Consider the following 12,975-nt stretch of genomic DNA (forward strand, 5'->3'; position numbering starts at 1 on the left):
TTACCGTCTATTACAATAATGCAACTAATGTGAAAGTTTAGTTCTCAGCCTGAGCTCCCTGCAGTAATCTATATCTTGATGTACAAGAGAGAAAGCAGCTAGGATTAGAGAGAATACTGGTGAAGCTGAATCACAGGTTGAACATACTTGGCTCGTTTCAGTCCTGGACTAGTTTTCTCGACCGTAAATTGCTTGCAGAAATTATTTTCCAAAACTTTGTCCTTCCCTCTGCTGCAGGCTTTGGGTAGTCTGCAATATTTTACTGCTTTATTTATTGTTTCCAAAACTCTGCTACCACTATCGCGCAAGGCCAGAAAGCAGGTGAGAAAATATTCTGCAGCCATGATGATGTCTATCGTCTGGGTCTTGATAGATTATTGCTCTGACATCAATATCAGATCAGACATCTTTTTGACTGTCACAACTACAGTAAATCATCACAAAAGCACTATTCCTTTACCTTATTCTTTTCAAAAAGCTCAGTCTGAATGGTCTTCAGATCAGTGTCCAGGGCACTCGCTGCCTGCTTCCTCTTTTTGGCCAATACTTCGACCAGATCTTCAATTTGTGCCCTCTGCTTCTTGTTCTCTCTTTCAAGATTCAGCTTCTCAGTCTCAAGTCGCTCCCTCTTGCCCCATTCTGCTGTGTTCTCTGCCTGAAGCCTCTCCATCTGTGCACATAAAGTAATGAGGTAAGTTTAGTAGGGCAATTACTGCATTAGATGGGAGCTGGGCACAGAACTTGTATTGTTGCTTACCTGCGATGTCTAACATTAGCTCTATCTGCTTTTCAGGTGGGTATACTTGGCATTATTTCAAAGAGCAGCCAGAAAGCTTGAAGTCCTGGTCAATAATTCTCTCAATCAGAATCATTAAAACAAACTACCTAGCCATTATTGCACTGCTGTTTGTGGGATCATTCTGTGCACACATTACAAAAGTGATCAAATATCAGAAGAGCTTTATTGACTGCAAAGTACTGACAAGTCCTAAGTACACAAAAGACAAAAGTAAGTCTTTTTAAACCTATGAATTGGATGTTCCTTGGAAACATGGTTGTGTATGCTAGGACATTGTGGCTAAGGAGGCATGGCAGTGTAGTCAACACTCAGCTTAGCTCCATCTTAAAATCTGAAGCAAACCTAGTTGTCTGGCAGCAAGCATAGTGTCCAGCAGACACCAATGTCATTCCCTGCTTGTAGACTTAACATTACATAGAACATAGAAAAATACAGCGCAGTACAGGCCCTTCGGCCCTCGATGTTGCGCCGACCGAAGCCTACCTAACCTACACTAGCCCAATAACCTCCATATGCTTGTCCAATGCCCACTTAAATGACCATAAAGAGGGAGAGTCCACCACTGCTACTGGCAGGGCATTCCATGAACTCACAACCCGCTGAGTAAAAAATCTACCCCTAATATCTGTCCTATACCTACCACCCCTTAATTTAAAGCTGTGTCCCCTAGTAACAGCTGACTTCATTAGCGGAAAAAGGTTCTCACTGTCAACCCTATCTAAACCCCTAATCATCTTGTACACCTCTATCAAATCTCCCCTCAACCTTCTTTTCTCCAATGAAAACAGCCCCAAGTGCCTCAGCCTTTCCTCATACGATCTTCCTACCATACCAGGCAACATCCTGGTAAACTTCCTCTGCACCCGTTCCAGTGCCTCCACATCCTTCCTGTAGTATGGCGACCAAAACTGCACACAATACTCCAGATGAGGCCGCACCAGAATCTTATACAACTGCAACATGACCTCAGGACTCCGGAACTCAATTCCTCTACCAATAAAGCCCAGTACACTATATGCCTTCTTCACCGCACTATTTACCTGGGTGGCAACTTTCAAAGATCTGTGTACATGGACACCAAGATCCCTCTGCTCATCCACACTACCAAGTAGTCTACCATTAGCCCAATAATCCATCTTCTTGTTACTCCTACCAAAGTGAATGACTTCACACTTAGCTACATTGAATTCCATTTGCCACCTTTCTGCCCAGCTCTGCAACTTATCTATATCCCGCTGTAACCTGCCACATCCTTCTTCGTTGTCCATAACTCCACCGACTTTCGTGTCATCCGCAAACTTGCTCACCCAGCCTTCAAGCCCCTCCTCCAGGTCATTTATAAAAATGACAAACAGCAATGGTCCCAAAACAGATCCTTGTGGAACACCGCTAGTAACTGCGCTCCAAGATGAACCTATACCATCAACTACTACCCTCTGTCTCCTTCCAGCCAGCCAATTCCTAATCCAAACCTCTAATGCACCCTCAATGCCATACCTCCGTAGTTTTTGCATTAGCCTGCCATGGGGTACCTTATCGAACGCCTTGCTAAAATCCATATACACCACATCTACTGCTTTACCTTCGTCCACTTCCTTGGTCACATTGTTGTGCAATACATTGTGGACACAAATATATCCCAGTACTGACACCTACAGCCAGTGTACCTTCCTCAATACGGATTTTCTCACTGACCCAGAAGTGGGGAAAAGGACCATCACTTCCTATAGTTAAACAATGGAGATGTTGGTTCATAGCCTCACTTGTCCACAGCCTCCTATGTTTCACCTTGGACTTCATGCAATTTCGAGAAACTTTTAGAACAGGATAAGGCTAGTTGACTGATTTTGCCTGCTCTATGGTTTTAAAAGCTTAGTCATATTTACAGCATTCTTTTTGCCTACAGACCGACAAAGGCTGACAAAATGTTAAAATCCTTGGCATCAGGCTTTAAAACCTTAGATCTATATTTTCAATTGTCACTGTTTTTTGATTTAATAATTTTTAAATTATGATTCTGCTTTGGATCACTATTGTTTAAAGAGCAATTCAAGCATCAACTGACACAGCTGTCTTAAGATTTCACATTTTAAAACAAAAACAAACCTCACTGCAAGAAGAATTAAACAAAGAGAGCACCATTAATTTAACACTATTGTTTGGAGTGGCAGAGGTAATTAACTCAGTTGTACTTTTTAATTACTCTAGGTCATCTTTGATATCACAATATTAAAATCCATCATCACTTCTTTCAAAACCAACCGACAAGCTACGTCACAATTTTTTGGAATTCACTTTGGGTGTCAGTGTTCCATTTACTTGTTGTTGTGGTAACATTTTATGGGGATTCTTACCATAGATGTTTGGCTAAGTGAATGTTCACTTTTTATTGAAGGCCTCATTACTATGGATGCCTCAGTTGCAAGTATTTCTCCTGTCTCAAGCTGAATCAGTTGACTGCTTTCTGTTCGGATCACCACAGATTTCTTCCTCTATTTTTATTAATTACTTGGTTTTTTTGAATTGCATTTACTTCAGGGCTTTTTGACAGTTTCGCAATCAGATATTTCCATTTGATGTACTTTTAACACTTTAAACATTGAACTCAAGTTATTTCTAATATTAGGAATTCTGAACGAGATTTTTGCAATAGGTTTTCCACTGCTGTCACAACTGTGCTCTGAATTTTGCCCAACTTTGCACCTGAATGTGTAATTAGCAGGCTATGGATCATTAGGCACAAACAGTATGTTTTAGTGGGTGCAAAATCTATTTGTAATGGTTTCAGGTTTTAAACCATCCGTAATGTATAAGTTTTGGAGAACTAAAAACATGTAGAAAAGAACTCCTTTGGTTAGGCAGTTATCTACTAGATTAATGCAGTTTAACGGAAATGAAAGTTTTCTAAAAGGAGGATGATAAAGATAACCTGATGTGTCTTGTTCACTTCGAAGCATTATCTTTTACAGCAAAAACAGTTTTAGGTCTCTGCCTCTCCTGGACTTTGAACTACACGGTCTTCCTGCTCACGACATCTTGTACAGTTTTAGGATAAGCAAATTGACTACTCATGTTATAAATGTCAAGTCCCACACATGATCGTATCTTGCAACATAAAAATCAACTCCCTAAATCCTAAGAGTGAGAAGCTGACAGCGAGCACAGTTCAACATAGAATAATCAGCAGCAAAACAGGGGAACTCTGACTACACAAACAGTCAAAACAATAGAAAGCCAGAAAAGGTACAAAACCATTCAACTGGACAGTAGTATAAAGACAGTATTTAATGATGCAACCAGCTTGTGCAGCACTTTGAACAAAGGTACTTCAAAAAAAATCCCTACAGCATTGAAACAGTCATTCAGCCCTTCCAGTCCACACTACCCTCTGGATAGCATCCCTTCCCCCCCCTACTCCCCTGCCTTCCCCCTCCCAACACCTCCCCCAACCCCCACAGCCACTCTATCCTCATAACACTGCATTTTCTTTGGACAAATCACCAAACCTACACATTCCTGGATACCACAGGGCAATTTAGTATGGCTAATCCATTCAAACTGCAAAGCTTTGAACTGGAAGAGGGGGTCAGGGGAAGAGGGGGTTCAAATCAGAGTGGTAGCACATCTCAGGCCTGGCAGTTGAAATTCCTCCCAATTGCTATTTGAAAAGAGTGATCCCTTTTTCGAATGCTATGTCCTCTGAACCTGGACTCTGCCAGGATAAACAACCTTTCCATATCTACCCCAAAACCCTTATGAATTTTGTGGTCGTTACTTGTTCTTCTAAATTCCAATGAGTAAAGGCCCAATCGACTCAGACACTCCTCATAAGACATTGCCTTCAGACCAGGAAGCAACCTAGTGAACTTTCTCGGGACTGCCTCCAATAATGTTTACTTAGGTAAGGAGATGTAACTGTTCACAGTATTCCAGCTGTTTTCCAAATACTGCTTTGGGTGGTTTTAGCAAGATTTCCCTAGTTTCATACTCCATTCCCGTTAAAGCAAAGGCCAACATTCCATTAGTCTTCCCTACTACCCTCTTAAGCCAGATGCTCGCCTCTTGTGATTTATAAACAAGGACCTCCAAATCCCTCTGGCAGCGTTCTGCAGCCTTTCCCAGATTTAATACTATTCAATTCCTATGTTTCCTGCTAAAATGAACAACCTCACATTTCCCCAGATCATATGCCACCTGCCAAGTTTTTGTCCACTCACTTAACCTGTTTACATCCCTGTGGAGACTCCTTGTGCTATCCTCAACACTTGCCTGCTTTTCTGTCATCCAAACATTTGGCAACAGTACATCAATCAAGTCAGTAATACGTATTGTAATTACTTAATCAGAGTTCAGAATAGGCCTTTGGCCATCAAGTCTGCACTTTTTCGCAATAGGCCAATAGCCTTCGGTGTTACATCATTTCAAGTATTCATCCAAATACTTTTAAAGGTTGAGGTTTCCCACCTCAATTACCCTTCCAGACAATGCATTCCAGGCTCTTCCAACATCATAAAATCAAAGAATTATGCAGTACAGAAGGTACAGCAGTACTATAAACTCTGGGATCATACCACTGAGACATTGAGGAACAAACATAGGCAGACTATGGAAAGCTGAAAAATCAAAGGGGTTGTCATACTGAGTGACTTTAACTTCCCCGATATTGCCTTAGGTGTTACAACATTAAAAGTACTTGGATGAATAGTTGAAAAGGCTTTGGTTTCCCATCTGAACTACCCTCCCATACAACGCATTCCAGGCTCTTCCTTAGAGCAAGAGGATTAGAAGGGGCAGAATTTCTTAGGTGCATCCAAGAGGGTTTCTTGAAATGGATGTGGAGTCCAACTAGAGGGGAGGTGACTGACCTTACAGTGGGAAAGCATTTTGGAAACAAACCAACACAGTCATTACAACTCCTGAAGTTTTAATGTATCTATGAATAAGCAGCAGTCTGGACCTTGCAGGAATGTACTAAATTGAGGAAAGTGCTAAATTAGAGGAGGGTAAATTACAACAGTATTATGTAGAAGCAAGGCAGAGTTATTTGGAAGCAGCTGTTATCAGCAAAGTCCATGTGTAACATGTGAGAATTGTTTAAAGGCCTACTGATCAGAGTTCAGGATTGGCATGTTCCAGTAAGGAGGAAGGACTTGGATGGCAAGGCAAGGGACCTCTGGATAACAAGGGAGGTTGTGAATTTAGCCAAAAAGAGAAAGTTAACCATATGTCAGGTTTAGGAAGATAAAATAATACAGCGTCCATGAGGAATGTAAAGAAAACAGAAAAGAACTCAGACAGGAAATTAGGAAACCAAGGAGGGATCATGAAATGACCTTGGTAAGTAGGGTTAAAGAAAATTCCAAGGTATTTTATACATATATTAAACACAAGAGATAAATGGGGAGAGGCTAGGACACTCAATGATAAAGGAGGGAATTTGTGCTTGGAGGCAGAGTATATGGACAAGAGCCTAAATGAGTATCTTTGCAATGGCATTCACCAAGGAGAAGGGCACGTCTTAGTAACATGGTTGATGAAGTTAGGACAATGGATGTTGTTTACTTGGATTTTACTAAGGCTCTAGTCAAAGTTACACCGGCACCACTCCCCACCTTTTCCTCCACTACACTGATGACTGCATCGGAACCCCTTCGTGCTCTCATGACGAGGTTGAACAGTTCATCAACTTCTACACATTCCACCCTGACTTTAGATTCACCTAAACCATCCCTCCCCTTCCTGGACCTCTCTGTCTCCATCAACAGTGACTGACTCAACACTGACATTTTCTACAAAACCAGTGACTCCCACAGCTACCTGGATTACACCTCCCACACTGCCTCCTGCAAAAATGCTATCCCTTATTCCCAAATCCTTTGCCTCTGCTGCTTTTGCTCCCAGGAGAACCAGTTCCACCATAGAACATGCCAGATGGCCTCCTTCTTTAAAGACCGCAATTTCCCCTCCCAAGTGGTTGATGATGCCCTCCAGCACATCTCACCCACTTCCTACACCTCTGCCCTCTAACCACACCCCTCCAACTGCAACAAGGACAGAACCCGGTCCCCCCTTCCCCCCCGACAAGTCCTCATCTTCCACTTTGCATCATTCTCTGCCATTTCTGCCACCAAATACAGACCCCACCACCAGAAATATATTTCCCTCTCCACCCCATCCCCTTTCTGTAAAGTCCATTCCCTCCATGACTACCTGGTCAGGTCCAGGCCCCCCAACAACCCACCCTCCCCTCCTGGCACCTTCAACTGCCACCACAGGAAATGTAAGTCCTCGGCCCAAACCTGACTCCCTCCCCTCCAAGGCCCCACATCCATCAAAGTTTCGCCTGCATTTCCACGCGTCATTTACTGTATCCATTGTTCCGATGCGGTCTCCTCTACCCTGGGGAGACTGGACGCCTACTCACAGAGCACTTCAGAGAACATCTCCAGGACACCCGCACCAACCATCTCCACTGCCCCACAACTGAACACTTCAACTCCCCCTCTCACTCCCCAAAGGACGTGCAGGTCCTGGGCATCCTCCGTCACCACTCCCTAACCACCCAACATCTGGAGGAAGAACCCACTGCCTCATCTTCTGCCTCAGAAACCTCCAATCCCATGGCATCACGGTGGACTTCACCAGCTTCCTCATTTCCCCTCCCCCCCACCTTACCCCAGTTCCAACCTTCCAGTTCAGCACTATCCTCATTACCTGTCCATCTTCCTTCCCACCTATCCGCTGCACCCTCCTCTCTGACCTATCACCTTTATCCCCACCTCCATCCACCTATTGCACTTTCGGCCACCTTCCCCCCAGCCCCACCCCCTCCCATTTATCTCTCCATCCCAGAGGCTCCCAACCTCATTCCTGATGAAGGACTTTTGCCCGAAACGTCAATTTTCCTGCTCCTCGGATGCTGCCTGACCTGCTGTGCTTTTCCAGCATCACACTAGAGTTCAAACCATCAGCCAACTAGAAGGTAGGGTTAAAATCTGCCTGTTAGAGAAAATTAAACACTGCAAGGAAAGAAGAAGACTGAAGGATGAAGGGTACAGGATGGCAGCAGGTGGTTGAGAACTGAGTTGCACAAGTGCACCATACAGTGCCATGTTTTCATTTGCACTAAAGGATTGGAGGCTATCTGGCTTTTCAATTTCAGACCAGCATTCAGTTACATCATGGTTGATCATGTACTTAAATGCCATTTTCAAATATTATCGCCTTCACCTTCACTACCTAGAATTTGATTGAATTATGATTAGAACAGCCCTCAGGTAGAAAAACTTAAAAAGAAAAATCACCACCTTCACTGAGGAAATTCCTCACACATTCCTATTTTTTATTGAGACTGTATTCTCTGGTTCTAGAATTTCATCCCCCACCTTCTATTTCCTGCCAGGCAGATAATTCTACCTACGAGCCCTAGAAGAACTTTGCATGGTTCAATAAAATCACCTCTAATTCTTCTAAACTCCACATACTACAGGTCTGAAAGGATTGAGGTGAGATAGGGTCAAGGAGGGCTACTGCAAATGAGAACTACAAATATCAGTACATACTTTGAAAGGTAAGGGTACTCTGCCAATAGAAATGGAACAAAGGTGTACTAATCAGTTGCTAATCAGCAACAACGGAATTAAATAGTAACAGACTTAAGGGAGAGAGGGTCTACTTCAATTCCTAAGTTGCCTGAAACCCGTACTAAAATTATACAGCTGATAACAGGCAGACATGCCGCTATCGAGTACCTCAGCTCGCAGCTCTGCAAGCTTCTTATCCATGTTGGACCGAGCTCCCAGTTCATCTTCCAGGTCTTCAGATATCCGACCCAACTCATCTTGATGGACTTCTTTTAAAATGTTCAGCTAAAATCAGAAATCACACATTAACACCACTGAAACAATTTTTGCTTTGAAATTCAAATTTTAAGTTATCAGTAAAAAGTTAAAAGACTATTTTGAGAGAGTCTCTGAATAAGAACATGGCAAATATCAATAAATACGTTCATAATTTCTTTACGTACTTACATATCAAAATCCACAGCATACTTCTTCCAGTCTATACTTTCAGAATTCAATTATAAAAGAACCATGGGAAGATCATTGTATAATCATTGAACTTATACAGGTTTCGCCACAAAGCTTGGCTTAATGGATGTCCTTAAACTAGCAGGTAGGTATAATTCCTGGTGAAGAGGAAGGAGTTAAATACTGAAGGCCTTCTACACAGCTAACATCGTCCATTGAGATAATGAATAGCTTCCAGCATTGCTGCGCTATCATTTACATCAACAGAAACTCTGCCTGGGAGCAATCTCAAGACGGTAACTTAATCAATGGATTCAGGAGATATCATAAAGCAGTAAAGCAATGCTCGAGTGATTCATAAACCATCATCTGAACCTTGAGATTAGATTACAGAGCTGAAATGACTCCCATCATTCTCCTGCCTCTACCAGTATTGTTATTGTACAGCAATCTTCTGTTATTTTTGCTCTATTTTTCTACAAGCTGTAGTCATCAGCACAAATGGGCCACAGCTCAACCTTGGGTAGCAGGGTCACCAATGACCTTTATGGTGTTGACAGGTAATGACAGCCCTGCACGAATCAAGAAAAAATATTGAGAAATTATGATACTTATTAGGCAGATAATAACATCCAGGTAATAATAAGTGCACTGGCATTGTACAAAATGTTAAGGATCATAAACCAACAGTATAGCTGGCTACCCAAACAGTATAAGTTCAACAATTAAATACCACCACGAACAAAGCTTCTGTTGAATGCAAGCAAGCCAATATCATTTCTCTATGGTCTCAAATCTATCTTACACACAATCTTTTCCTTACAGACCATACCTCCACCTCGAGTCTTACACTATAATGCTAGGATTTTGACCCAGCGATACAGAAAGAATGGCAATATATCTCAAAGTCAGACCATTGAGTTGCTTAGAGGGGAATTTGCAAGTAATGATGTTCCCATGCATGTGCTGCCTTTGTCTACATGGTGGAAGTCATGGGTTTGGAAGGTACTATCTAAGGGGCCCTAGTAAATTTCTGCAGTTCATTAGTTCATGAATTAATGGTGCACCATGTTAGAATCAGTGTGTACAGAGTACATGTTTGTGCATAATTATATGGTTGGTTGAGTCATCGAGATGTGCAATGCAGAAACAGACCCTCGAGTCCAACTCTTCCAAGCTGATGAGACATCCTAAATTAATCTAGTCCCATTTGCCAGCATTTGGCCCATATCCCTTAACACTTCCTATTCATATACCCATCCAGGTGCCTTTTAAATGCTATAATTCTATCAGTTCCCACCACTTCTTCTGGTAGTTCATTCCATACATGCACCACCCTCTGCATGAAAAAGTTGTCCCCTTGGTTCCTGTTAAATTTCTCCCTCTCACCGTAAGCCTATGCCCTCTAGTTTTGAATTGCCTCACCCTGCAGAAAAGATCTCAGCCTTTCATCTACATTCCTACGTTTCCAATATTCTTATAAAGCTTCGTCTGTCTTCAGTTGCTCGGACCTTATGTATGCTGCGTTTTCCCTCTTAACTAGTCTCTCAATTTCACCTGTCATCCATGGTTCCCTAACCTTGCCTTTTCTAGCCCCCGTTTTCACAGGGACATGCGAATTCAGTGAGTTAGGAGCCAAGTTAAAACGTAGGACCTCAGATGTAATAATCTCAGGATTGCTACCAGTGCCATGTGCTAGTCAGAGTAGAAATGAAAGAATAGGCAGGATGAATCAGTGGCTTGAGGGGTGGGGGTTCAGATTTTTGGGACACTGGGACCAGTTCTGGGGGAGGTGGGACTATTATAAATCGGACAGTCTAAACCCGGGCCAGACTGGAACAAATGTCTGAAGGGGTGCTTTTGCTAACACTGTTGGGGAGGGTTTAAACTAATGTGGCACAGAGATGGGAATCAAGTGGACAGGAAGGAGATAGTAACTAAAGCCTGTAAGGAATTAGATAATGAAGTCAGTGTGACTAAGGGGAAGAGTAAGCAGGGAGCAAAGGGACAGGTGGTCTGAGGTGCATTTGTTTTAATGTAAGAAGTGTAGTAGGCAAGGCAGATGAACTTAGGACTTGGATTCGTACCTGGGAAAATGTTATTGCTATTACTAGACTTGGTTGAGAGAAGGGCATGATTGGCAACTAAATATTCCAGGATATAGATGCTTCGGGTGGGATAGAGAGGGAAATAAAGGGGTGGAGGAGTTGCATTATTGGTCAGAGAGGATATCACAGCTGTGCTGAAGGAGGGCACTGTGGAGGACTCGGGCAGTGAGGCAACATTGTCAGAGCTCAGAAATTGGAAGCATGCAGTAACAATGTTGGGGCTGCACGACAGGCCTTCCAACAGCAAGCGTGAGATAGAGGAACAAATATGCAGACAGATTATGAAAAGATGTCGGAGCAATAGGGTGATGGTGATAGATTTTAATTACCTTAACATTGACTGGGATACACTTAGTGTTCGAGGTCTAGATGGAATAGAATTTGTAAGGAGCATCTAGGAGGGTTTTCTAGAACAGTATGTAAACAGTCCAAGTTGGGAAGTGGCCATACTGAACCTGGTGTTGGGGAATGAGCCCAGCCAGGTGGTTGAAGTTTCAGTAGGGAATTACTTTGCAAATCATGATCACAATTCTGTAAGTGTTAGAATAAGCACAGACAAGGATGACAGTGGTCCAAAAGGAAGACTTCTAAATTGGGGGAAGGCCAACTATAGCAAAATTCGGCAGGAGCTAGGGAATGTGGATTGGGAGCAGCTGTTTGAGGGTAAATCCACATTTGATTTGTGGGAGGCTTTTAAAGAGAAGTTGATTAGGTTGCAGGACAGACATGTCCCTGTGAAAACGAGTGCGAGAAAAGGCAAGGTTAGGGAACCATGGATGACAGGTGAAATTGAGAGACTTGTTAAGAGGGAAAACGCAGCATACATAAGGTCTAAGCAACTGAAGACGGACAAAGCTTTATAAGAATATTGGTAACGTAGGACCATTCTGAGATGAGGAATTAAGAGAAATAAAAACTTTAGTAAACAGGGTTAAGAAAAACCCCAAAGCCTTTTATTCTTATATAAGCAGCAAGAGGGTAACTACAGAAAAGGTTGGTCCACTCAAGGACAAAGGATGGAAGTTATGCATGGAGTCAGAGAAAATGGATGAAATTATTCAGAGTATTGAGTACAGGAGTTGGAAGGTCATGTTGCAGCTGTACAGGACATTGGTTAGACGACCGTTGGAAAATTGTGTGCAATTCTGGTCTCCTTCCTATCGGAAAGATGTTGTATAACTTGAAAGGGTTCAGAAAAGATTTACAAGGATGTTGCCAGGGTTGGAGGATTTGAGCTATGGGGAGAGACTGAATAGGCTGGGGCTGTTTTCCCTGGAGTGTTGGAGGCTGAGGTTTACAAAATCTTGAAGGGCATGGATAGGATGAATAAGCAAAATCTTTTCCCTGGGGTGGGGGGAGTCCAGAACTAGAGGGCATAGGTTTAGGGTGAGAGGGGAAAGATATAAAAGAGACCTAAGAGGCAACTTTTTCAGGCAGAGAGTGGTACATGTATGGAATGAGCTGCCAGACGAAGTGGTGGAGGCTGGTACAATTGCAACATTTAAAAGGCATTTGGATGGGTATATGAATGGGAAGGGTTTGGAAAGACATGGGCTAAGTGCTGGCAGGTGGGACTAGATAGGGTTGGAATATCTGGTCGGCATGGACAGGTTGGACCGAAGGTTCTATTTCTGTGCTGCACATCTCTAAGACTCTACGAGTACTTTGAGTTGGTATTCACCAAGGAAAGGACATGACAAATGTTGAGGATAGGGATAGATGTTTGATTACTCTAGATCAAATCGGCATAAGGAGGAAGCAAGTGTTGGGTATTCTAAAAGGCATTAAAAGGTGGACAAATCCTCAGGTTACTGAGGAAAGCGAGAGGGGAAATAGCTGGGTCCTAAACGGGTATTTTTGCAGTGTCCTTGAACACAGGTGAGGTCCTGGAGGACTGGAGAATTGCTAATGTTGTCCCCTTGTTTAAGGAGGATAGAAAGGGTAATCAGGCAATTATAGACCAGTGAGCCGGACATCTGCTGGAGAAAGTACTAAGGGATAGGATCTAATGGGAAGAAATTGGGTTTATCTGTAATAG

At 42.8% G+C, this 12,975-nt stretch overlaps 1 protein-coding gene across 1 annotated transcript in view; it reads right to left on the minus strand.

The window, feature by feature from the left end:
* The window catches only part of LOC140496207 (coiled-coil domain-containing protein 102A-like), a 197,460-nt gene that overhangs the window by 35,649 nt on the left and 148,836 nt on the right, over window positions 1-12,975 (minus strand). Inside the window, exons 5-6 of the mRNA XM_072595705.1 lie at window positions 8,551-8,667; window positions 461-670 (exon numbers count right to left, since the gene is read on the minus strand). Of these exons, the coding sequence (XP_072451806.1) occupies window positions 461-670; window positions 8,551-8,667 (327 nt within the window). The remainder of the gene's footprint in view (window positions 1-460; window positions 671-8,550; window positions 8,668-12,975) is intronic.

The sequence above is a fragment of the Chiloscyllium punctatum genome, chromosome 26, assembly GCF_047496795.1.
Source record: "Chiloscyllium punctatum isolate Juve2018m chromosome 26, sChiPun1.3, whole genome shotgun sequence".
Taxonomy (NCBI): Eukaryota; Metazoa; Chordata; class Chondrichthyes; order Orectolobiformes; family Hemiscylliidae; genus Chiloscyllium; species Chiloscyllium punctatum.